This window comes from Onychostoma macrolepis, chromosome 20 (assembly GCF_012432095.1).
Source record: "Onychostoma macrolepis isolate SWU-2019 chromosome 20, ASM1243209v1, whole genome shotgun sequence".
Classification (NCBI taxonomy): domain Eukaryota; kingdom Metazoa; phylum Chordata; class Actinopteri; order Cypriniformes; family Cyprinidae; genus Onychostoma; species Onychostoma macrolepis.
This window is the reverse complement of record NC_081174.1, coordinates 11,616,730-11,643,288: the sequence shown is the minus strand read 5'-3', so window position 1 is coordinate 11,643,288 and position 26,559 is coordinate 11,616,730. Positions and strand designations below refer to the sequence as shown.

At 35.7% G+C, this 26,559-nt stretch overlaps 1 protein-coding gene and 1 long non-coding RNA gene across 2 annotated transcripts; one reads left to right on the top strand and one right to left on the bottom strand.

The window, feature by feature from the left end:
- Nucleotides 1-1,409: 1,409 nt before the first annotated feature.
- opn7a (opsin 7, group member a) lies at nt 1,410-14,098 on the bottom strand. The gene is made up of 5 exons (XM_058757053.1): nt 14,014-14,098; nt 5,419-5,581; nt 3,787-3,914; nt 3,189-3,523; nt 1,410-2,136 (listed from the first exon to the last, which is right to left on the bottom strand). The coding sequence occupies exons 1-5, from the start codon at nt 14,096-14,098 to the stop codon at nt 1,474-1,476; spliced, it is 1,374 nt and encodes a 457-aa protein (XP_058613036.1). The 3' UTR covers nt 1,410-1,473.
- A 4,255-nt stretch (nt 14,099-18,353) lies between these two features.
- On the top strand, nt 18,354-19,565 carry LOC131527759 (uncharacterized). Its single transcript, XR_009267735.1, has 5 exons — nt 18,354-18,376; nt 18,834-18,881; nt 19,098-19,176; nt 19,301-19,401; nt 19,506-19,565. It is a non-coding gene; the product is annotated as an uncharacterized LOC131527759 (long non-coding RNA).
- Nucleotides 19,566-26,559: the final 6,994 nt, after the last annotated feature.

Genomic DNA, 26,559 nt, shown 5'->3' with positions numbered 1-26,559 from the left:
CCTACGTTCATCTTCTGGATGCAAATTAAGATATTTTTGATGAAATCCGAGAGCTCTCTGACCCTCCATAGACAGCAGCGCAACTGACATCGTTAAAATCGTCCATGTGACATCAGTGGTTCAACCGTGATGTTATGAAGCTACAAGAATATTTTTTTGTACGCCAAGAAAACAAAAATAACACTTTATTTAACATTTATTCTCCTCCGTATCAGTCTTTGACGCGTGTTCACGACAGCACCACAAAGCATGCACATATTCTCGTAGCTTCATAAAACTAAGGTTGAACCACTGAAGTCACATGAATTATTTTAACGATATCCTTACTACTTTTCTGGGCCTTGAATGTGTTAGTTCCTTTGCTGTCTATACAGGGTCATCAAAAATATCTTAATTTGTGTTCCGAAGATGAACGAAGCCCTTACGGTTTTGGAATGACATGAGGGCGAGTAATTATGACAGAATTTTCATTTTTGGGTGAACTATTCCTTTAAGCTAAAAAATAAAAGTACCATCTGTAAGTTTAAGTTGGTTTCATCTGAAAGTTGGTGGTAAGTCTGTGTGTAAATGTAGGATTTTAACCAATTTTTTTAACTTTTGATGTAATCACTAGCAAGAAATTAGCATTGTAATAATTAAATATTCACTTAGTTATCATCAAAGCTCTCTCTAATTTGTTTTAGATCATTAAACCGTTATGCTGCCTGAGAAGTCTGTCTGAAATCAGTTTCGTGACATACCTTCATGCACAAACTCTGCCTGCAAAGTCATTGCCTGATAAGGCAGCAAGGCATTAAGTCAGCTGCCTAAGCTTTCAGACACAGCGAAAGCTTAGTTGTTGTATAAATGGAAAACAGACATAAAACATGTAAAGAAGAGAATGTCAAAATATGCAAATAACAACATTAACCTGGGGTTTAGCAATGTACTATGTGAAGCAGCATATGAACACCCAGGATTAATTGTTAACCCCACGTATAATTACAAGCAATATGAAACGTGAAGCAAAATAACACAGGATTCAATTTACCCAGGGTTTAGAGTGAGCCAGGGTTAACTATTTCATGTGTGAAAAGCCCAAAGTGATTTGAAAGGAGGTTTCTCCAACAGCCGTACACCTTCACATTTACCAAAGCGACTTCAAGAATGCATATGTGTTCATTCCCTCTGCAGGTAGCTAAGACGTGTGTAACACTCATTTAAAAATTCAATGAGTTAAAAAAAAAAAAACACCAATATTGTGTCAGTTGTTCATAAGAAACCTTTTGTTACAAAAAAAAGACTTTAAAAAGCAATCATTGCACTCCATTACAGACAAATCAACACACACAATACTTTGTTCGGAAAGTCATTTGTTGTCAGAGTCTTAATTGAGGCATATGAGAAAGTCTATTTACTCCCCACTGAGACAAGTTCATACACACACGCACCGCATGCGTATAATAAACACAAACCTATGCATAGGCTCAAGTGTTACGGTTTGGCGTTTTTGGCAGCTTTGCTGTGAGCAGGCACCGTTTCCAAAGTAATCTCCAGACTGTCAATCTCAGAACCTTTGCGTCCCCTTACAATCACCCGTACAGACTTCTTACACTCCATTGACTGGCTCTTTGGTTTGCGTTCTTTTGTTGCTCTAGGTTCTTGTTCTGGCTCCGGCTCCAATTCGGGTTCAGTGCTGTCCTGCAGAGATAACTGCACAGTGTTCACGTTGATGGGACAGCGGCGTGGGTAATGCTTAAACTGCTCAAACGGGTCATTGCACCTCTCGCAAGGGCAATGAAACAGGCCTACAGGACCCCCCATTGATTCTGAGATGGACTGGCCTTGTCGCCGTAGGGGCCACAGACTGAGGGCTAGCGATGGGCGGTGGCTCCAGTGGGGAAAACACTGGCACAGGCAGTAGTGCATGCAAACCCCTCGCAGGGAGCGCATGTCCTTGCAGAGGAGGAGGCGGAAGTTGGGTTTGAGCAAGAGGTAGATGAGAGGGTTATAAAGTGTGGAGGATTTGGCAAAAACAGCAGGGATGGCGAAGGCCATGGGCGGGATGTCCTCAAAACGGCCAAACGCCGCCCACATAGACACAAGTGCATATGGACTCCATGCAGCGAAGAATCCTATACACACCGCCACACTCAGCTGGAGAAAGACAGAGAAAGAGAATGATAGAGGCGTCATGCAGAACTTCATGAGGACCATCATATCAGTTTTAACATTACGGAAGGAGTTAGGAGTGCATGTTGAGCTCATGTTGGCAGTAACACTATCGAAAACCATAACTCTTCACTCGCTAACTCTAACTCTAATATTTTAGTTATTTATTTGTTACTGTTCAAAAGTTTGGGCCGGTAAGACTTTTATTGAGAGAAATTCATACTTATCATTCGGCAAGAACACACTAAATTGATCATAAAGGGCAGCACAGACTTTTACCTTTGTCAAGCTTTTGCATTACTTTTATACAATATGGTATTATTATATAATATGGACTCGATATAGTCATATTGCAAAATTTACTACAACATTTTATAATCAAAATCTTTTCTAATCTTGAGAAAACGGATATCGCTGGAAGGTCTGAGTCTCCAGATTCCATATTTGATGGTTATTTTGTGATAGAGGTAATATTGTGATAGAAATGTATACATTTGTGACAAGAAAATGCATTAAAATATTCAATGGAGTTTGAGTGTAACTCTAGCTATTTTTGGTAGTGCCTAAATAAAATCTCACAGGAACCTCATTTTTTTGTAATACCAACTTCAAATTCGGAACATAACTTAGATAAACATATGGCTTTGATTGTATAGCAATTTTAGATTTCAAAACATTTTGTAAAATATTTATTTCATATAAAAATAGTACATTATATTTTCTTTACAATAAACATCTTTAACTTTTGTACACTGATTTTTTTTAAAGCAATAATCTGCAGTATGTTTTCATTAAAATGAGACCAACCTTATGTCTGTATTCCAAAGTGTTCATGAATTACTAAGATTTATGTTCGGATAGTGCATTTTCATGCCATGTTCAAAAAGGGGGTTTAAAATAATATATATGATATGTTTTAATTTCTCTCATCAACACAAATTAAATTTTCATGGCTGTTTTAAAATTGACTAAATTTAAAGGATATGTTTGTCAAAAGACAAAAACTATCAATAAAATGTAAAAAATGAACACCGCACCTTCACTATGATGGCCTGGATGTTGCCCATACGCGTCTGTGCTGAGATGTGCTGCTGCACCGCTCTGCGGGACTCTCGGACCGTGAGCAGTATGCGTGTGTAGGAGACAATGATGATGCCACACGGCAGCAGGTAGCAGGCGATGAAGAGCACGGAGGTGTAGGAGCGGGCGACTGAGTCGTGATTGGACCAGGCCCAGTCGATACAGCAGGCTGTGCCATAGGGTTCAGGACCATACTGCCCCCAGTGGGCGAGGGGGGAGCATGCGAACACGAGTGCATAGGCCCATGCGCATGCTATTAACACACGACCGTGCTCATAAGTGAACCTATTACCTACAGATAAACACAAACATTTTAAAGACAGTAAAATAGAATGTAATTTTACTTAGTGACATTTATGAGTGAATCAATGAATCGTTCATTCTGTCGACTAATTCATGCAGGAACAAAACAAGCGACTGTTTAAATGAGGGAGTCATTGAATTACTCTCTCAACCAAACCATAGTGATTCATTCAGGAAATTCTAAATAGAAGCATTTTCACTTGTGGACTTTTGGACTGTATTTAACATAATAAAAAATATAATGTAGCGTACCGTGAAGTGGATAGCAGACTTTGAGACAGCAAACAGTGCTGAGTATAGTGAGAGTGGTCAGAGAACAGATTCCGAACAAAACACCACAGAAGGCATAGATCACACACACTGTCCTTCCATAAAGCCATCTGCAAACAGAAACAGCACTCAATAAGAAAAAGCAAGATCAAAAGATCTTCAGTGGTTCTTTGCAAAGTAGTCCTTCTTAATATGCATTTTTGTCAGCCAAATCACCATTTTTGCCTTGCAAATATATTTAATAACAGCCTTCTTCATTTGTGCCACTATACTATATTAAGAAAATGCAAGGCAAGTTTATTTATATAGCACATTTAATACAGAGTGGTAATTCAAATTTCTTTACATAACTATGATAAGGAGAAAGAAAATTAAAAGCTTAAAATCATAAGAATAAGAAATAATTCTCATAAGAAATAAAAAAAGTATATAAAGAAAATAAAGAAAAAAAAAACATAAAAATAACACATTAAAATGTTTATAATATAATATAAGATGTATTTACCATTAACTGCTTAAGCCCAAGAATATATAACATTTCTGAAATAGCATTCCAGTTCTAATAAAAAGGCTCTAATTCCTTAAATAATAATAATAATAAAAACCATAATTATATAAAAAACTTAAATCTGCGAAATACATTAATGCAAATAACATAGACTGAATAGGAAGACTGAATTCTGTAAAAGCATAAACAACAGTACATTGTAAATTACCACCCTAACAAACATGTGCCAAATATTTTTTTCAGTATTACTATTCACATATCCACATAAGAGATTAATTAGTGCCAAAATAGCATAGTTTGATTAGATACCCATCTAATCTTCAACAACAAAAGATAAGGTTAACAAGTTTAAAAGCCTATTTATTCTGCTCAATATGCACAATTACATGATTAGTTGCATTTCAACTAATGCACGATAAAGCATTTCAAGGGCCTCCGTAAAAAGACATTCTCCATTGTAAAGGATTCAAATGTTCCTTGGGTTTGTTTGTGGCTGTTTCCTGATGTACAATCCATCACTCAGACAAATAGAGAAAGACATAAATAAGCGACAAAATCTTGGACACATCTATGACTTCCGGTACATTTCAGTTGCAGCATGAAGTGACTGCAATTGTCATTCTTAACCACAGTTAGAAGTAAAGGACAGTTTAACCTTGATGGCTGTAGTCTGGATTTACAGTATGTGCTAGATGTGCTAGATTTGTGACAGAAGAGTCGCTCAGTGCAAAAGAAGCCATTGGATTCGGCCTGTCTCCTACATTCTTTCCATGTCTCCACACATCATCATTATCTCTGCGTTTACCGGCCGGTTTGATCTTGATGGAGCACTGAACTGAATGTGTACGCCTTGGTTTGGATATTATGAACCATTTTACCTGGGAAACATGATGAGCTGAAGCGAAGTGACAGCTAAGTGTGTGTATACAGTATACAGAGAGATAGAAAGAGAAAGAAAGAGAGAGCAAAGAGAAAAAAAATCAACCTGCAGACTCAAGACAAACCAATATAAAAAATATAGGGGTCTTAAATCTCATTGAAAAGGGTCCTGCTGTTGCAGTTACACTGCAGGACCGCCTAGAGTCCTTTTAGAGTGTTTGTGGTACCTGTGTGCGAGACTTGAAGTGACCGCGAGGGGGTAGAGGCTGAGGGTCATGCCCAAGTCACTGATGGCCAGGTTAATAATGAAGAACTCGGCTGGTTTTAAGAGGTGCTTCTTCTTGTAGGACACATACAGCAGCATACTGTTTCCACAGAGCGAACAAACACCTGCAAAACCAAAAATGTGAGATGAATTTGTGGTATGATGAGGTGATAAATTCCACAAGATTCTGAAGGTTCATTTTTCATCCACCAACATACTGGAACTGAACCACACCCTCATTTATAAATTCTTGATAAAAGTAGAACATTTGCAGAAAAGATATTTGGCAGTGCAGTCAGTAGTCCCAAAAGCCAGAAGATAATTAGCATTTTGTAGTGATGGCTTCCCTAAGGAGTTTTTAGAAAGGCAGTTTTTAATTTATTAGTCAAATAAAAGTAGACTTTCAAGCTTGTTCTACTACATAAATCATACATACTTCAAACATGAGTTTTGAAACAGCTGAAACTTTGACTTTGTGCTTGTCATGTCTCTTGGACTTGAGCTAATGACTTGAAACAAGTCATTTTTTGACAGAACTGACTTTAGCCCGGATGTACGATGCGTGGAGAATCAAAGACGTGGGGTGTATGGCGAATGTCATCCGACCATCAGCTTGTTGGAGAAAGTGTTAACAGACGTATAAACCGATGCCAGTATCTATGGACTTTTAAGGTAATCAGCTAACCCCAATTGTATCAGTCACTAATATAATTGGAAACAAGGTACATTCGAATCCTTTCAATGTGTCACGCCCTATCTAGAGACGAGAGACCTTCCTTAGATACCAGGTTGAGTTAAAATGGCATCTAAAAGTTGTGGTTGATGGTAAGTTTGTGTGTAAATGCATGTTTTTGAACAACTTTTTCAATTTCTCATTTATAGTTTGTTGTATTTTGTTGCAAATTACAAAACCGCAATCCAAAAAGAAGAAAAACAACAACAACAACAACTTCTCATTTCATGTCTAGCAAGGAATATTGTAGTAACAGTAGCAGTGTACCTTGACTAATTTCATTCTATTTTGCTGTAGACCACTAAACTATTATGCTGCCTCAGAAGTCTGTCTGAAATCAGTTTTGTGAGGCAAACGCTGACTGCAAAGTCACTGCCTGAGCGCCACAACAAAGCAACAAGTCAAAAGCTTTCAAAAGCAACCAGTAAGTGATAATTGTACTTCATACGGACTTCCATGAAAGTGTCTAGATGGAATTTTACAGAATTTATTCAAAAATATGGCAGAATATTGCACAGGGCACTTATTAGTGTCACATAGTACCCAGAAAGGATAATATTTTTCTTCCTTTTTCAAATATTAAATAAATCTTGAGAAATGCACTCTGTGCAATAAAGTATGCGTCTGCCTTCATTCATAAATGAATGTAAGAACAGCTATTCCATGTTAATGAATCTGCACATTGATTCAGGTTGAGGTGAAAGGGGTAACTACAGTCTTTTCATTACTTTATAAACATTTTTTTTTTTTATTGGAAATGATGCTGTTCATCGAATTCTCTAATTCATTCTGTTTTGTAAATCTGAGCAAGCAAGAGTAAACAAGTCAGTGAAAAGGCAATTATTAAATTCTTGGAAGTGCTGTTGTAGGCTATATGACAACTTTGTGGCCAGAAACAGGCCATTAGAGATAGCTTAATGTTGGTTAATGTAAGATTAAACTGTTGCTTGTTTTTGTTTGGTTTTGTTTTTTAGATTTAAAGGGGTCATCGGTTGCAAAATTCACTTTTTGAACATAAATGTGTATTGGAAGTACACATCCATCCTGTAATGATAAAAATCCACCCAGTGTTTTTTTTTTTTTTAATCCCCATTTTAAAATCCCCTTTCTCAAATCAGGCTGTTCTGAGATTCCTGTCAGAATGACGTAGTTCTGTACAGGCCCCTCCCATGATAGTTGATTGACAAGGCCATCATACATTAGATCCGCCCTGAGTGAGCTGTCATCAGTCCGCCATTGTGTCGACTCCGGTGTAGGGGAAGACAAAATGTCTCAGATTAAGCGATTGAGGTGTTTTGTTGTTGGATGTAATAATGAGCATAGCAGTCGTCATTAACTCCTGACATCTGAGCCGCTGAAGACGCAGAGGATTAACGATACTTTCATTTTGAAGTGAATGCGCCGATCCCCAATCTGCCTAAATGCGTCTATGTTCGCGCGAATCATTCGTGATCCAGATTCATCTACAGAAGAAGTGAGTATAAGGGTTTTTTATGAATCTTTGCAAATCGCCTTTCCAAATAACGTGCTAGTTAACCAGTTTTGCGGCTAAAGTAAACAGTAGTGCTTGTTACCCCACGGAAGAGAGGGGCAGGGTGAGCAGAGCTCATTAGCATTTAAAGCGACATGGACTAGAATGGCTTGCTAAAAACAGAGCTGATTTTGAGATGGTATGAAAGGTGTTTTTACACTACCATTGAGAAATTTTAACCAAAGTATGTTATAGACTTTTCATTAAGACCTTAAAGAATCATATCAACTTATATCAAATGGGAATCTGATGACCCCTTTAACAATATTTGCATTGATATTATATTCAGCCTTTTCTGTATTATATAGACTCTTCTATATCATATAGACTCGATTTGAGGCTCTAAGCCTTAAAACCTGACTTTTACTTGCAAAACATTGAACTAATTTGAAGTAATATTCCCTTTTAGATTTCAGTATTATTAAATCGGCTTCAGAATGGACAACAACACATTTATGATTTATGAAATTACGATGGAAATTATATCATAAATGTATATTTAGTCTATTAAGCAACCTGACAGAAATTTTCAGAACAATCTCCCTTTAGATCACAAACCTTATATACTGTCAGGAAATCTCATCAAATTTACACTGATAGTGCCTAAGCTTCAGATGTGCTGTGAGACCTTCTGTAAAGGAACAGCACACAAAAATGAAGGCTTAGATATTGCTTTAATACTTTCTATTGATCAACTTAAGCTTTAATGCATGTAAAACTGTCATCTGTTCTGTTCTATCATCAATAAAATATACGATGACAAAATTCCCATGAAAGGGGATCATGTTCGCAAACCTGACAGGGTGTCAAGGTGTATTTCAGACGGACTGTACATTATCCCTCTTGGTACATGGCTTCTTACCAAATAAATAAATGGAAATTAAATATTGATTTTCAAATGATTGAGTGTTACTTGAAAAAATATCTAAAACACATATGCTAGGGCCCACTGACCAAATTTGGCTCATATTTGATTTGCCATATTAAAGTGTGTGTGTGTGTGAGCCATTTTACAGAATTGGTCCAAAGTCAGAGAAACGTCTTTACAAAAATGTCTTCCCCCCCCCCCAAAAATTGTATGTATGCAAATTGTATAATATCCAATGTACACATTTCTAGTAATTGTGCAGTTAATTCTAATATTGTATTTTCAGAATTTTTTGGAATATTTGTCCTCTCCCCAAATTTGTCACTACCTTTTCAGAGGTAAATCAATAACAATTACATTTTTTTAACAATTTTTCAAATGTAATTTCTGAGATTTGTTGTATTTTGAATCCAATTTTTCTTTGTAAAAGGCAAAAAGTTGATCATACTGATTTTAAGGATTACGGATAAAGTTAAGGATTCATTAGTTTGAATATAAATTGAAACAAAAACTACCATAACATCTTAGTTGATAATTCAGTATACTTTATTTTTGACAAAACATCCCATGTTTTGGTAGTGACAGCCCTTTTTCAGTAGTGACTGTAATGTCTTGGGAAGCGACCACATCACATTACAGAATTTTAACTCGCTTACTAAAACACTAATAAAACATACTAAAATACTAACATACGCTTCGGTCGTGACTGTTTCGGTAGTGACAATTCTATGGGATAACATAAAAAAAAAAACACAAAGATGTCACTACCGAAACTCTACCAAATGTTTCAGTAGTGACTGTTTCGGTAGTGACAATTTTAGATACTTTTGAATCTAGCTCAAAGATGCTAATCAGCACATGGTTAGCTAGCACAGTTCTGAACAGTGGTACACATATAAAAACTAAACGTTATGGAATAACTCCAAAAAGTTCTGCTTAATTGCAGAAAAAAGGTGTTCGATACAGATTTTTCAGACTTTTGAAAACATTTACCTCAAAATGATGAAACCTATCTACTCACACCTTGTAGCTTTGAGAGAAAGTGATACATAAATATTTGCTAATCATAAATCTAGGTGTGTAGTTAAAATCAGTTTCAGCCAATGGACTAAAGCATACACTGTTAGTGACGGTAGTGACATGAGAATGCAGGACTTTTTTTTTTTTTTTTACATGAAGTTTCATAATTTACAAAGAAAATATAAAATAGGTATTTTTAACTTCACTTTTTAAAAGAATAATAATAAAAAAAAAACACTTAAAAACAACAATGGAAAAAAATAAAAAAATAATTTAAATATAATTTTCATAAGTTGAAATTTAGGGGTTAGGGTTCAGGACAGCCACCTCCCAAATGAAAGCACCTAATAAATTATGATTTTATATATAAGCTTACTAATATTTTAAATATTGTGGGTTTCAATAGATAGTAGAAGGATCTTAGTAAACATCTAAGATTTGAATACTTAAATGCTTTTAAATGTGTTTTTTGTTTGTTTGTTTGTTTAAATAAATATTTAAATAAATAAATAGAATATTTACATTTCTGATTTAATTCCTGAAATGCGTCATCACAGTTTGAAGAAAAAAACAATAAACAACAAAAAACAGTTCATACTCCATTAAACATAGATAACACTCAATGGTCAGTAATGCAAGACACATTAAAGTAGCAATGCTGTCATGGAAAACAATAAAATATACAGTTCAGCAGCCACTGTACACAAATATTTGATGGCTTAATGGTGTGAGTGCAAATCAGAATCAAGTATTCCACCGAGCCATGTAATGAGGTGCTAATCTACCAGCCTGATATAAACAACAGTCTTAAAGGACCGTGTTTTTGCTTTGCGAAACTGAAAAGATTCGTCGGACTGGACGAAAAAAAAAAAACATTCGCATTTTCGGCAGACAAATGTTCACGGTCAATGTGGAAGCATCCATAGGAAGCTGTTGTTTTATTCCAGTGCGTCATCGAATCCGAAATTCGTTTCGCTTTTTCGTGCTCAGTGTGGAAAGGCCTTTATCCTTATCTCGCTGAGAGGAAGAGAAAGACGGACAAGAGGAAAGGTACAGAGGCAACGAGAGTGAATAAAAGACAGCAAGACAGAAGAGAGACAGAATAAAGGAGAAGGTCATTGCTCTGTATGTTGAATTGAAAAAGCCAATTAGCATTTGGCACACAAGTGTTCTGGCACTCAATCCACCTCCATTGTTTCTGCACCCAACGCATCAGTAATTATGATGCTGAAAGTGAACACTTTCATCAACCACTTGTCTAATTATTTTAATCACGCAGCAACGAGCTATAGGCTATGCAAGGAACCGTAATTGAAAATAAATAAATAAATAAAATAAATAAATAAATAAATAAAACCAAGGAGGATTGTAAGATGTTCTGTAGTGCTCCACAGACAGTTTGTTTCGCATAAATAATTAATAAACACTGCAGAGATCCACAGTGCATTTGAAATGAAACATTATGACACTACAGCATTTTCTATCAAAGTGTTTTCTGAGGACAGCACACGAAAACCAATCTGAACACGAAAAATGTCTACTTGTGTTCAAGCTTTGTGTACAGGCCTAGGCATACCCTTCAGTTCAAGCATTCATCAAAGAGAAAGAATATTTGCAGAGATCTTTGTTGGAAGGAGAATGAATGTCAGAGTTTAAATCACATATGACACACACACACACACACACACACACACACAGCCAACACAACGTATGCAGCATATATATATATATAAGTAGCCTACATGCAAGGTCAAAACCGCAAAACCTTTGATGCAGGAAAACAGCTTGTTTTTTAAGATGACCATACGTTATAGCTTTACAGTCAGTTCACTCTCTGTTTATGAAAAAGCTTATTTAGAAAATCCTTTATGTGCATTTCTTAGTAAACATGGCAGCAAAAATTGATCCTGTGTGTGTGTGTGTGAACAGAAAAGTACTTTACTGTGGATCAAATATATTGACATTTATTTGGACTGCTGAATTTGTTTTAAAAGTTAATAATAATAATAATAATAATAATAATAATAATATACACTACAGTTGGTCACCTGTGATGACAAAGCTGAATTTTCAGCAGCCATTATTCCAGGCTTGAGATTTTTTAGCTGCTTAATAATGTTTTTTATTAATGCTGGAAACTGTTTTTTGCTGCATAATAATTTTGTGGAAACCATGAAAAGAAAGCTCAATGAATAGCATTTATTTTAAATGTAAATCTTGTAAGATTATACATGTCTTTACTGTCACTTTTGATCAATTTATTGTGTCTTTCCTGATTAAAAGTATTTATTTATTTATTTTAATGCGAGTGTGTCATTATTTCCACAAAAATATACTCACGACTGGAGTAATGGCTGCTGAAAATTAAGCTTTGCCATCACAGGAATAAATTACATTTTAAAATATATATTTCATATTATTAATGTTTTTACTGTTTTTTTTTTTTTAACCAAACATATGCAGCCTTGATGAGAGATTTCTTTCAAAAACATTCAAAAATGTCATTATTCCAAACTTTTGGCTAGTGGTGTAGCTAAATATTATAAATGAAACAAAGTTTTGCTCAGTGGGAACAGAAGCTATTTATCTATATCTATATCTATATCTATATATTTTCTGGTCAGTTCATTATCTCCTAATATCCATTGGAGTTAGAATCTTTCGGTTTCTCTACATACACAGTCAAACCAAAAATTATTCAGACACCTTCAACATTTCTCACATTATCACAGTTTATTCGCTTTACTTTAGAAAATGGTAATAAAATATGACAAGAACTTAATGATAATGTCAGATAACTTTTTTATTGATTTAATTACAATTACAAGCTGTTAAATTTAAGTACACAATTAGATAATACCAATTTAGGTCAACCAATTACCAAGTAATGCGCTTTTATTTCTGCAGTCTGTGGTGTAAAAAGGGCGCATTAGCAATTGAAGAAAAAACAGTTAAGCAAAACATGGTCAGGTCAAAGTTTCGGAATATATATATATATTTTTTTCATCAATTTTACTGGTAGTCCACTGTATGATACTTTATTTTGTTATCCTCACTTACATAAATGAAATATGAAGTGAACCCACTAGTAAAAAATATTAAAAAAATATGGCGTCTGAATAATTTTTGGTTTGACTGTAAATGTAATGGTGTTGTGTAGTTTAAAGCGCATGGCGCAGGAGAATTCGAAATTAATAGTCTTTTAACAATAAATCCAACAGAAACACTTGTAAGATAACAGGAGAAAACACAACAACTGAAACATAAACAATACCAGACAAGGAACAAACAGGAACACAGGGCTTAAATGCTAAAGAAGTGCAAGCAAGGAAAAACACAGCAGGTATGGGTGACTAATTAACAACTAAGAACAATAACCAAAAAACTCAAGGCAAGGTAAGGCAAACAGGAAGAGAAAACTAAACGAGAACAGAACATAACAAGATACGCTTGACAGTAAACACATGGGCAGATGCATCATGGCCATAACCTCATACATTTTCATATTGAAAAATAGAATTTGAAGCTACACATACAATAAAAAAATAAATAAAAATCAGCAGAAAAAAAAAGCTTCTGCTTGAGTGACTGATTGAATAATTCAGCTTAGACAGTCGCTAGATCAATAAATGTGCGCTGCACGTGAGAGTTTTAGTGAGGGTCATGGGTGCCGCCCCTCACAACTGCATCGTTGGCACTTAAACTAATCAAAAAGATGCATGAAAACAGCAAATGAATTATTGCTGGCAGCATACTGCATTTGGTAAGACAAAAGCAATGATCATATGACAGTATCTATAACATTCAGTGTAACAGATATCAGACATTCAGTATCAACAAATCAATAGTAGAAAGTATGTTTAAATACATACTGTATTGCATAATCTGTGTATATGTGCCATTTATTCAGTACTGTGTGTATGCTATCTTGTTGCAAATTGCCTTGCGTTCAAATTGCAATCAGATTGTACAAACAGCCTCAATTCCACAGGCTTGTTTGTGCCATTAACTGATTTGCAAAATTCCTTCAGTGAATCAGACATTAAAATAACATAGCCAAATGTGCAAACAAAAAACACTGTCAGCCAGCACAATTCCTTCTTAGTGAATTTCCCCAACAAACTCGCAATCATAAACCTAATCTGTATCCCTTACTATCACCTGCATGTGTTTAACAAACATACACTTTAAAAAAGCATTGGAGATATAAACACTGAGAATGCACAACTGCACACCTGTGCACTTTTGTTAAGATCAGAGCACAATGCAGTCAACACTTGCTTTCAGTGCTAGATGTGTTCTGCATGTGGATTAAATAGAAGCTAACGGAAAACCTGTAATTCTGTTATGGTTCATAGAACATAGCTGATGAGAATGCAGATGGAAAAAATAATCTTGCTCTTACCAAAAAGAGAGTAAACCATGCCCACTGTGATGTCAGCAGCCACTGGGATGTTAGACTGGAAGGTACTGTTGTCCAGTCCTCGCATCTATAACACATATAGAGAGAGAGATCAATAATAATAATAATAATAATAATAATAAATACTCAAGTTCACACACTTGAAAAACAAATATGTCAGCAGCACTTTATTATATAGTCCTGTTCTATATGTATATACTATGTTATTATAATAATTACAATAGCAGGGTTATAACCGGGTAATAACCCTAAATTTAACCCATGTAGTTACATATATTGCCAGTACTTTCTTAGGTAACTACACTACAAGTGCACATACTGTAAAATGAAGTGTAACCAATATGTCTGTTTCAGAAGACATATTATGGGTTTATAATGAATTGCCTCAATATTCTTTGAGTACGTTTTGTTGTATCTGGGAATGAGTCATGCAACGGTGCCATTTGTGTCCCCAAGACTTATTACTGATATAATTTACAAGATATTGAGTCTCATTATTTAATGGATTTGACTGGGTGCATAAAAGAAAACAAAAAAACAAATCTAAATTAAAACATTAGTATTTTTTTATTTTTTTTATATGTCAACCAATTTGCACATCTTTGTCCATTATAATAATATATAAAAATAATAATAATAATAATAATGCTAACCTTTATATGTTGCTTTTATTTAAATTAATATATATATAGCTTTCAGCGTCTATGTAAATGCTTTATGCATTTCTAAGGTCTGAAAGGACGTTTTTGTCTCAGCACTTCTATTTAACTAAATAGCCCAAAGCTCAATCACAGCATAGAGTGCAAGCTTTGCCAAGGTCAGGATCCCAGAGAATACACGAAGTGAAAAATAAATGTGTAGATAAAGCATCATGCCAAATGCATAAATGTAAAAACAATAGACCTTTGTCAGAGTAGACAGTACATTGAATTTTATACGGATGAAACAAGGCTGTGCAGGACAGTATTGTATAAAGTAACCAGTTCACATAATTTTCAAAACACACAACTTTCAAAAGTGTTTTATGTATTTTCTGTCACTAAGTTTCTTTGGAAAGATGTTTTGTCAACTGAAAAATTTGCTTATTGTTAAACTACAGCACAAATCCATTGAACACACTGTAGTTCTGTAGCCGTTTCCACCTAAAAAGGTAACTTTTTATCTAAAAAAAAAAAAGACTTATTTTCTCACAGTTCTTAATTTGTATCTCACAATTGAGTTTTTTTCATGCAATTCTGAGAAAAAAATGGCATAATTGTTATAAAGTTATAAACTCAATAAACAATTCTGATTTTCTTTCTCTCAACTCTGACTTTTTCCTCAGAATTGCAAGGAAAAAGTCTGAATTATTAAATATAAATTCAAAATTGTGCAAAATGGGGAAGAATGGTTATACAGTAGATAAAAGTTTCCATATGCTACCCTATAAAGGCCTATTAAAGTTGTTATTCACAGACTTGTTATTAATTCCAACATGTTCATGAGAGAAGTATCTGGTTTATAAATAAGTACAATTTTTGAATCAACTGATCTGTCCCTCAAAACCAGTCTGAATAAAATAAAAACATGACAGATTCATTTTATTGTGAGCCGTTCCTTTTACCTGTTTGGGAACAGAGTTACAGACAGAAAGAGAGGGAGATGCGTGAATATCTATGTGAAAATCTGCTGACAGTAATACCGTTATCCTTCAATTGCTCAGTCATTTCAGAAAACATATAGGCATCCTTCCCAGTAAACCTGGAAATCTGGAGCACATAATACATTTTTTTCTCGGAATTTGTTTTTAAAACGTGCAAGTATTTCCTCTAGTCCCTTTGAGCAGCCTGCTGGCTTTGCTGAGCGTAACAGCTGTGCATTATTCTTAAAAACTGTGTATATAGCATTTAACTTTCATTAGGCTAATTGCCAGGCTCTTTAAATCACATCTGTATAAATATTCCATCTCTCTCCCTCTTTTTTTTCACCCTGCTTCCTTACCTACTTCCCTCACATGCACACATACAGCATACTGATCAGCAGTGGAGCTAAAGGCTGAGTCTGCACACTCAAACGCCTCCAGAGAGCGATAATCCCAGACCTGCACTGCGTTCTTCTACTCAAATCCATTTTATGAGTAAAATAGCTGTAATGTTTTATATATAAGCAAACAGATAGCTCTCCTTTAAGACAAGTCATCCAAAATAAAACACTATACACTGCAGGAAGGGAAAAAAATACTGTTTTACTACTGACCTAATATTTCCCAGCCACTGTCTTTAAATACAATTAATAAAAATCTGAATCTGACACCATAAAGTCATATTCTTTGAACATATTAACAATAAACAAATTTCAAAACTCATGACTTCGAATTCATGAATGAGCGCATGCTCACCGCCATTGGCGGTAAAACTTACAGATATCATCACAACATCCTGTTAAACACTCACTTCTATTCTGCAATTTTGGCATTGACATCTTTCTTCTCTCTCTCTCTCTCTCTCTCTCTCACATACACACACACACATATTCATCTTTGTCGAGTCTTGAAATGTTATTACTTAGGTCAAATATTCGCACTGCCAAAGGCTTGTTGGGGTTTGCTTTCCTTAAACCCTGTGCTAAACATAATAACCGAGTAAATGAATTAACACAACTAGACTTTCCTCTCAAAATGACTTCACTCCACACCTGTACTACAAGATAATTTAAAAATATGACAGCCTGGAGTGTTTAGTGTCTGTGATGTGCACATATATTATATTTCTTATTAAAAACAACTTCAGAACAGCCAAAGCACACACAGGAGGGCATGAGTTTATGAAAGCCATTTTATAACTCTCAGCTGTCTCATATTAAAGGAATAGAGACAAGTGAAAATTTACTAAAAATGTACTCACCCTAAGGCCATCCAAGATGTATGACATATTTGGAGCAATTTAGCACTACATCATGCTCACGAATGGATCATCTGCTGTGAATGGGTGCCGTCAGAATGAGAATCCAAACAGCTGATAAAAACATCACAATAATCCACAAGTAATCCACGACTCCAGTCCATAAATTAACATCTTCTAAAGTGAAAAGCTGTATTTTTGTAAGAAACAAATCCATTATTTAGAGTTTTTTTTTGCTTTCTCCAATGAAACAGTAATCTTGTCTGAATTAGGAGAGAAATATGCACAGATCAAGCACTGTATCTAAAAGAAAACAGGCTAAATAAACAGTTCTAAACAAACATGTCAGTGGATTTTGATGTGAGAGGACCAAGGGCGTAGTTTTGGTTTGAACATTGGGGGGGTTGAAGTGTGAACTGTTTTAGTACACTGTAAAAAAAAAAAAAAGTTGAGCGAACTTAAAAAACATTTTTTACCAGCTTCAGCAGATTTTTGAGTTTGCTCAATTTGTTTTTGTGGGAGATTCTCAAATTTTTGTTGTATAAACTTAAAACAACAAGTTTTTTTTACAGTGTAGAGTCCCGGCTCATGCTCACTCATAAGGTTTATTTATTTGTTTGTTTGCTTATATATTTATTTTTGTGAAATGGTCTTTTGTGCTATCATCTATGCAAAGTTGGTGCAGTAAAGTAACATTATAGTTAACGATTACTTGTATACATAGGATATATATATATATATATATATATTGTTTATTTCTTACTCCTTAACAGTTCATTAGGCTCTGAATGATTTAATCTATGCAATCTCTTGGAATAGGCCTATCTGAAGGCCATGTACCATAGTTCTTAAATGTAGCATTTGTTATAATAAGACTAGCCTATTAATCATTACCAGGCCAATAATGACTTTTTCTAAATTAATCAATATAGCATTTATTATGAAGAAACAACCGCCTGCACATTTAGAACCAATAGATAGCCTACAACATGCCATAGTTGTAATAAAATCTAAAGGGATTCCCTTATAAATTCTACAAGAAGTTTGACTACATTTTACACAATAAATAAGCCTACAATAAAACGTGATAAATTCTAATAAAGGTGGTCATGAGTAGCCTAGTTTAAATAGATTTTAATATGTTAGTGCTGGTTCAAGACTGTTTTTTCCTCTTTTCATCAGTCTTTTTAGTTAATTGCCTTTTTTAGATACCGCACTGTTGTCCCTGAAATAGTTTTAACCCAAATTAATTAAGTGCACTAAACATAAAAATTTCAATTTTTTTTATGTAGTACTGAATTTTTGGAGTTAGGTGTACGATTTACATGAGTTTCCTCACTCTACTGAATGTTTTATGTTGAATCAACTCAACTAAGCTTATTTGAGTCTGTTGCCAATGGCAACGAAATGAGGAACATGACACAAAGAAGCTGATTGGTCTGAGCTGCTGTTTGAACTGACTCCTGGTGAGTTGAAACTCTTTCTTTACCTTTTGCTCTGAAACCATTATTAATAAATGAAAGGTATAACAGTTAGCCAATAAAAAATATACAATTTAAGACTGCATGAATGTCGATTGCAAACCTTTCACTACGGTCTTTTACGGATCTGCTTTTTTTTTTTTTTTTTACTTTACTTTTGCGAGTAATGTTTTATACAAACAAGCTTATATTGAAAAACTTTGTGCATGTGCCGGATATTAGCCCAAGAAATGCAATCTCTCGTCCACATAGTGTTAGTTAGTTAGCTACTGAATACATTTAATTTAATACCAAGTATTTTCTACCATGTAATGCCGGATAACTTTACTGCAATTTTTAGAAGCAGTTTGTATATAACTCAACAGGTCACATCTTAATGACACTTTGCTTTATCAGCTTGTTAAGAAAAAAAAGTATAATGTGCTTTGTTGTCACTCTACAGATTCCAAGAAGTGCAGTGCTGAGCTAAAGAAAAAGATGATCTGGAAATGTAAGTGCTGTCAATTTGCTTGTGGCAAAAGGGGATACTTGGTAAAACATACTAGACTAAGCATTTTATTCATGTTAAGGCTATGGCTTATTGGTAATGATGTCAATGTACAGTCAATGTGCTCATTGTTTTGCTTCATAAGATCTCAGTATATCGTCAAGAGCAAGGGGTATTAATTTTGTGTTTTCTGTATCTGCTTTTTTTTTACTCTCAAAGTGATGGAACCCCTTCACTTCCATTTTATGAATCACCAAGGACCATGGATTCAGTCACCTACATTTTAAATGGCCTGAGGGTCAGTAAATTAACAGCAAATTTTCATTTTGTGTGAACTTTTCCTCTCATACAGAAAAAAGCAATAATTGATGGAAATGTGATTTTCATTTTTCATTGATACAATGTTGTCTCTGCCACCTCAGACCTCTGACATGACACGAAGTGTGTTGCCATGAGAGGGATTCTTGTAATACCTGATCACCCTCCTTTGAAGAACTTCATTAAGTTCTTCAAAGCATGCTTTGTAAGTATTGTTGATTTTTCTTTCTGTTATAAATGATGTAAACTAAAGGGGTCATAACATAGTTTTTAGCTAAAATTTGTTTTATTAATTTCCTTCATGTCCAGGCTTCTGATGATGAGGAGTCACACCAAAACATTCCAGTTGGAATCCGCGAAAGCAAAGATTTCAACTGGAAAATCCCTGTCTTTCTCCTCCATCTAGCCCCTGTAAAGAATCGTCTCAGAGGGTAATCTTGGGAAGGACGTTTAGAGAACCTCCCTCAGGCCATTTGTTCTTGTTTTTGGATTGACTTATGCCTTGCATCTTGATTAATGAGCAATACATTAAACACGTATTTTCTCTTTGTTTTATTAGACAAAATCTCAACATACCTAAAGTTACCTGAAATTTGTTAAATGGATTTTGTAAAATGAATTAAAATAAACTGAATTCTAAAACAAAAACTTGTTGCTTGTGTTTTTGTCCTTGTTTATTGTGCAGCTGTAACTTAAAGAATAATAAATCAGCAGAGAAATTAGTTAAAATTAAACCAATTAAATAGTTATATTAAAAATGCAATTTGGTCTACTAAAAGTTAACTTTAGTGCAATTTAATGTATTGAGTTACCTTAACTGGCAAATTTTAGTTATTGTAACAGATATTTAGTTCAATGAACTAACACTTTCCAATGTAAAGAACTTGAAATGTTTGTTCAACAAGACAAAATCAACTTTTTTTAGGGCAACTGTCATGGTGCACACAGCAGAGAGGAACGAGGAACACGCAGACGAGGATGAACTTCAAAATAATAGTCTTTAATGGTGACATCAGGACAGGACAGGACAGGACAGGACAGGACAGGGCAGGGCAGGGCAGGGCAGGGCAGGGCAGGGCAGGACAGGGCAGGAACACCGGGGAATAACGAGTAGACCAGACCCAAACTAACTAAACAGGCAGGAACTAAATACACATGACAATCACAGATAATTAGACACACCTGAACTGAATAAACTAATAATCACACTTAACAAGGACAGGAACATGACCAAATAAGGAAACAAGAGGCGGGAACACATGACACACACGACAGAGGACTGACAGCAACGAGTTTCCATACATTTTTTAAGTTCAATCAACTTGTATGGGCTTACAGTGCGTTCGACTCTCTCGATAGCATTTTAAAGTGGCTGTTTCTCTAAATAATTCAAATAGATCATATATTTGACCATCAGCTTCGCGATGAGAATGGCTCGCGCAAATCTTATCACACTTCTCGAGCGCGCTGGTGAACGCGCGCGGACGGTGATTCGCGCGCCACTCGTGAACTGCGCTTCAGTCATATTGTGCTGATAACTGCTTCGTTCGGGTCGTAAGTAAAGTTATAGGCGCGATTCAAATAATTAATTAATAGCCTGATTCTAGCTAGGTTTCCTTTAACCATGGCATAACTAAATATGGGGGTCATATGGAGAGGACAATAGGGATGGACTTTTTCACTGTAGGAATGCCTTAACGATGGATTTGTTTCATACAACAACACAGCTTTTCACTTCCCACAAAGTTTATTGATGGACTGGAGTGGAGTGGTGTGGTGTGGATTACTTGTGGACTCTCATTCTGACGGCACCCATTCACTTCAGAGGATCGATTGGTGAGCAAGTGATGTAATGCTAAATTTCTCCTAATCTGTTCTAATGAAGTAACAAACTCTTCTACATTTTGGATGGCCTTGAGGGTGAATAGGCCAACATTTTCATTTTTGGGTGAACTATTCCTATTAAATTGCTAGAGAAGATGCATGTAGGTGAGAGCAATACATATGTCAGTATTATTTAATAATATGACAACAGGACACAAAGACAGGCAGAACTGTGTTCGCTAGCCCTACTTTGCCAAGCTCTTGACATATTAGACCAGAAAACAACTACAGTATAACTGATGTTGTCTTTAGGTTGATGCCAACTAATGAATAATCAGTAGAGTTACTGTCAATGCTGACGATTCTGGTGAGCCGATGAGCGCTCGCAGCTCAAAGTGGCATATGTGATTGTTTGTAAAACTCTATACGAGATTACACATTCATCCAAACACACACAGACAGTGATAAATCAGAGAACGCCTATAATTCACCTGCCGCTCCATCAGAGCTGAGAAATGAGGATCAGTCAGCCAAACAGTCATCCATTGATTATACACACAAGAACACATGAATATACATATGAATGCAGTGCCATTCACAAGGGAAAGGTCTGGAGTCTCAGTCTAGCTATTTGTGATTTAATAAAGGAGGGACCACGGTGCTGTCTTTTTATGTATGGGTAGAGTCTCCAGATATGCATTCATAACTCGATCTATACGTTTTCTAACCCACTCTCTACGGGACATGCATTTATATCAGTCACCAGCACTGAATCAAAATCCATCTGCATTTGAGGTTGGTTTCAAGAAGAAAGTGTTTTTGTCATTTGTGTTTGTACTGTTGTCATGTGCAGTACTCAGTCTGCTAATAAAACAAGAACGCTTCATCTCAGATCTCTCTGAATTTACCATGAGATCATAAACATCAGTTCTGAGGATATATTCTCAGGGTTTACTAATGAGGAAAAACAAGCAGTAAATAAGCCTTGTGGAAGTCATATGATATCAGTATGACTTACCACAAAAGACATAATATATAGATGGTCAGCCAGTGTTTCCCACGTGATGAGGTTATGAGACTATGGTGAGTGGGCCTCGGACCTCCTCAGGGTCCAGTAGGTAAAATTTTGTACATTCTACATTTAAATGTATCAGTTTAGGGACAACATTAAGAGACATCTGATCGAACTGAACAGAGTAAAATGAAAAAGGTTTTTGTAGCTGTGATTGTGTCTCAGTCTGCAACAAATTCACGTTGGTGTTTTTAGGAAGCCAAAATATCTGAATTTATTAATAATAATAATTATCAGTATGTGATTTGCTGGAGGGTTGTCATTTGAAAAAAAAGAAGTCATAATTGAAATTTTAATGCAGACAGACAATGTACACTGTAAAAAGTGATAAGTTGACTTAACTTAAAAAAAATTGAGGAAACCCGTTGCCTTAAAATTATTAAGTACATTTACATTTATGCATTTAGCAGACGCTTTTATCCAAAGCGACTTACATTGCATTCAAGTTACAGTTTTTACATTTGATCAGCTCTTGCTTTCCCTGGGAATCGAACCCATGATCTTGGTGTTGCTAGCGCCATGCTCTACTAATTGAGCTACAGGAAAGCCATTAAGTAAATAATAATAATTTTAAAAAAGTTAAGTGAACTTGACAATTCACTTAATTAATTTATTTTTTTATCACTTTTTACAGTGTAGAAGTAACCAAAAATGTAAATAAACTGTCAAAATATCCTCAAGCTTTTATTTTGGGGGAAAAGTCCAAGCTCCATTCTTTCTTCAGCAGGGGCTCTGCCAATTACTGTTTGACCTCAAATGAATTTTTGTGGGAAAATGAAAACAGGTGTTAGACAAGTGTGAGTCAGTACTACCTTAACTACAGCTAAAGTTATCAACTAAAAGTTGAGATGAATGTATCATTGTCCTGACCAACCCACAGCACATAAAGTTTAACAGCATTAACGAATGCTTTGTGATGTAAGCATCATAATTGTAATGTGAAATCAATCATACGCTCAGTTTATGCAATATGTAACAGAAGGTTTCTGTCTCTATATGAACTAAGGTGGGCTTGTCTTGAAATACTAAAGATTTTTGTTTTAGAATGAGCTACAAAACTTACCCCTTATTGGAATGTCAGTCATTGTCACTGCTCAGACCGCAGACACAATCAAGCATCGAAGCTTGATTTAAGTACAATATCAGCAGATACAATAGGTGTCCAGAAACAGCCTGAACCAGATGTCATAAACATTCCTGTTTAAAAATAACAAACTGACTGCATTAACTGTCTACAAACAGTTTTAAAATGGTATTTGCTTTCCTGTCTGTTTTTATGCCCAAGTTTATGGCATTTTCATTAATGCATCAACGTACTATACTTCTTAAGTAATAGGGTGAACTGTTAAAGCACTATAAGAATGTATGTCAATTTACTATATTAATAGCAGGAGGGGCCGCAGTCAGGGATGGGTGAAGTAGGAAAGAAAACATTATGCGTTCTTGCCAGACCTCTCTATCTATGGGTGCTGAACCCGAGAACCACAAGACACTCCGGGCTCTGTCCTCAGGCATAGCAAGAGGATGATATTAATGAACTTCAGTAAATGCACTAGTAAAACCTCAGATTTTGGGGAAAAAAAGGGGTGGGAGTATACAATAGATAGAGGTATTTCTCGGATTACTGGAGTATTTTAAATATTAATATAAGCAATGTAATAACAAAAATGATCACAGTATGTTTTGTTGTCTCTGTTTCAGTAATGTGGTTAAAATCTGTTAAGGAAAAGTTTGACTGCAGCGGAAGTGAGTGTTGTAACAGAGTGGGTTGAGCTATAGCTGGAGAGAAACCACTATCACGCATGACCGCCATCCAGCTGAGGTGACAGTAAGAGCTCTGTAAAAAATAAAGGATTTAAAGTGTAAAAGTGAAGTAAACTTTCACATCTGCATGGCCTACAATTTAAGACCTTGTTAATGGATGTTAAATGACAACTGGTTTCAGCTGAATCAGCAGGTTCATCTGCAATGTTTAACATCCACACAAGCTTTTCATCTACATGTTAAAATAATTTTATAAATATCTTGAGAGGTTGTAAGATTTTTTTTACTATGCGCTTCTGCTGGATCCACAACGATTTTACAGAATGGGAAAAAAAAAAAAAATACACACACAGTCTGGTTTGCTATCCTTGTGGGCACTCTCCATAGGCGTAATGCTTTTTCTACTGTACAGACCGTATATTCTATATCCCTACACCAACCCTACACCTAAACCTATCCCTTACAGGAAACTACAGGCATTTTTAGATTTTCCAAAAACTTCATTCTGTGAGATTTATTAGGTTGTTTACCCGTGGGGACCTCAATTTAGGTCCCCACCGTGACACGAGTCCCCATGAGTCTGTGTGTATTCAGATTTAAGTCCCCACCTGAATTGAAAAACAGGTACATACACACACATGCTTAAATCTATCTAAATGGGGACATTCCATACAGTTTTTACAAATGAGGATGCCTTCAGAGTGAGGTTTTGTCATGTACTGTATAACTCACTTCTGGGCACAAATATGGCCACAAAATATGAATAAGTAAATAGCTGACAGACTTCTATTGTTTTCAAATACATCTAGTTATAAATCTAACAGAAAATGTCTGCATTTTTTTAAATGAAGCATACTTGATTTTTATACCATTTTTACATTCCAAAAAGGAGGTTTGGTGAGATTTATGTCACAAAATGTATTATTTAAGCTTTTATTATTATTATTATTTATTATTTAAGTTTAGCTAATTTCTGACTACAAATTTGTCATAGAGTTAGAGTTTATGTTTACTATTTGGAATCAAAATAAAATGAGCTGAGGAAAGTCATAATCTTTCTAAAATAAGTGCATTTGATTACCACAATAAAGTAATGTAAAAATGATAAATTGTCTGTTTTAACTGGTGTTACAAACCAGTAGTGGAGATTGTAACAGCACTCTTTCTGTTTCAGATTAATTTACACAGTTTAGAAATAAATTGCAGACTTATAAACTGCATTCATCTGTAGCAGACAACCATGGAAATTAATTATTAAATATTGAAAAATACAGTTCAAAATGACACTGAGATACAGATGTTTAAACAGCGTGTTACAGCACTCCTCGCCTTTATGCGAAGAGACGCGCGATCCTCAGCCAATAAGCGCACAAGCCTTCAGCTTCTTTCATTCACTAATAAGACCAAAGCCTGAGAAAACACCAGATTAGTTTTCAAAACTGGATTACAAACAATCAACAAGTGAATGGGGTGTATGCATGAGAAATGTCACAGCGAGACACCGAGATTGAAGAGAAAAGCGCATAATCACAAAACACTCGCTTTCAGGCGCGCGTCTCATCGGCACCAAACTCTCGCGTCCACACCTGCCCTCTTTACGCGCCATTTATCCACATGCACCTGCTCGCTAGGAGACATTCGATGTCATCACTTAGAAAAACCCTTAATGCAAAGTGGGTTCAAACAACCCTGATTGATCTCTTCCACCCAACATCTCCAACATCACCCTCCTACCATGACAGCCGGCAGCCTCGCCTCTCCTCGGGAAGCCGAAGGGGTTCCTCCGCTTTATCCGTGATCATTCGTCAAAGCTCCGCGGTTCGGACCCACATCGCGGTGGCACGCGCAGTCGAGTGCTTGCGCGTGGGAGACCAAAAACGAGACCTTCCGGTGGTGATCAGAGTTTTTGCGCAAGACTGTGCGCAAATGCACGTGCAGATGATCCCGAGTGGTTCAAAGCGAGTTGTGAATGACTCTCATCCCCCACCCTCCCTTTTCCATAAAACAAGCAGTTGTAGGCTACTGAACGCCTGATGCGCGCAACGGTGAGTTTGGAAACACATCGACCTTTGACGACAGCGCGCGTTATTGTAATGCAGCCTTTCGTGCCTTTGCACACACATTACATTAGATCTGGATTCTCGTACTGGGACAGCAGGTTCAGCTAAATGTTCAAATGCAAAATGATTAGTGCTTAAGACTCCTTAAAAAAAAAAAAAAAGCAACTGATATGAAAAGGAAGGAAGAGACAGAACAGGAAAGAAAGGAACGCAACAGAAAGGAAAGGCATAGGGGAAGGGAGAGGCAAAGGGAAAAAAAGAAGGAACAATTTAGCATTTAATGAATAAAACATCTTGAACCCTTCAGGATAATCAGAGCTTCAACCTGCTTAATCCCACACACCATTTCTGAGTTTAAAAGATATACAAAGTTATTGTTGCTGTATTTTACAGGTTTAATTCTAAATCAAGACAGACTAGTCAAAAAATCTAAACCACTGGATTTTACTGCGTTTCTGAACACGAGCGCGCGCAAATCAAATTGCACACGAGCGCTCTTTTAATCTGACGCGCGTGAAATTATGCAGATGCGGGAAGCTTGGACGTTCAGAGGGCTACAGTAACCATCATTTTACCGTTGACAGTTTATCTAAACATCTTACGAAAACAACAACAAAAAAACAATTTCCTGAAATTGGAGCAA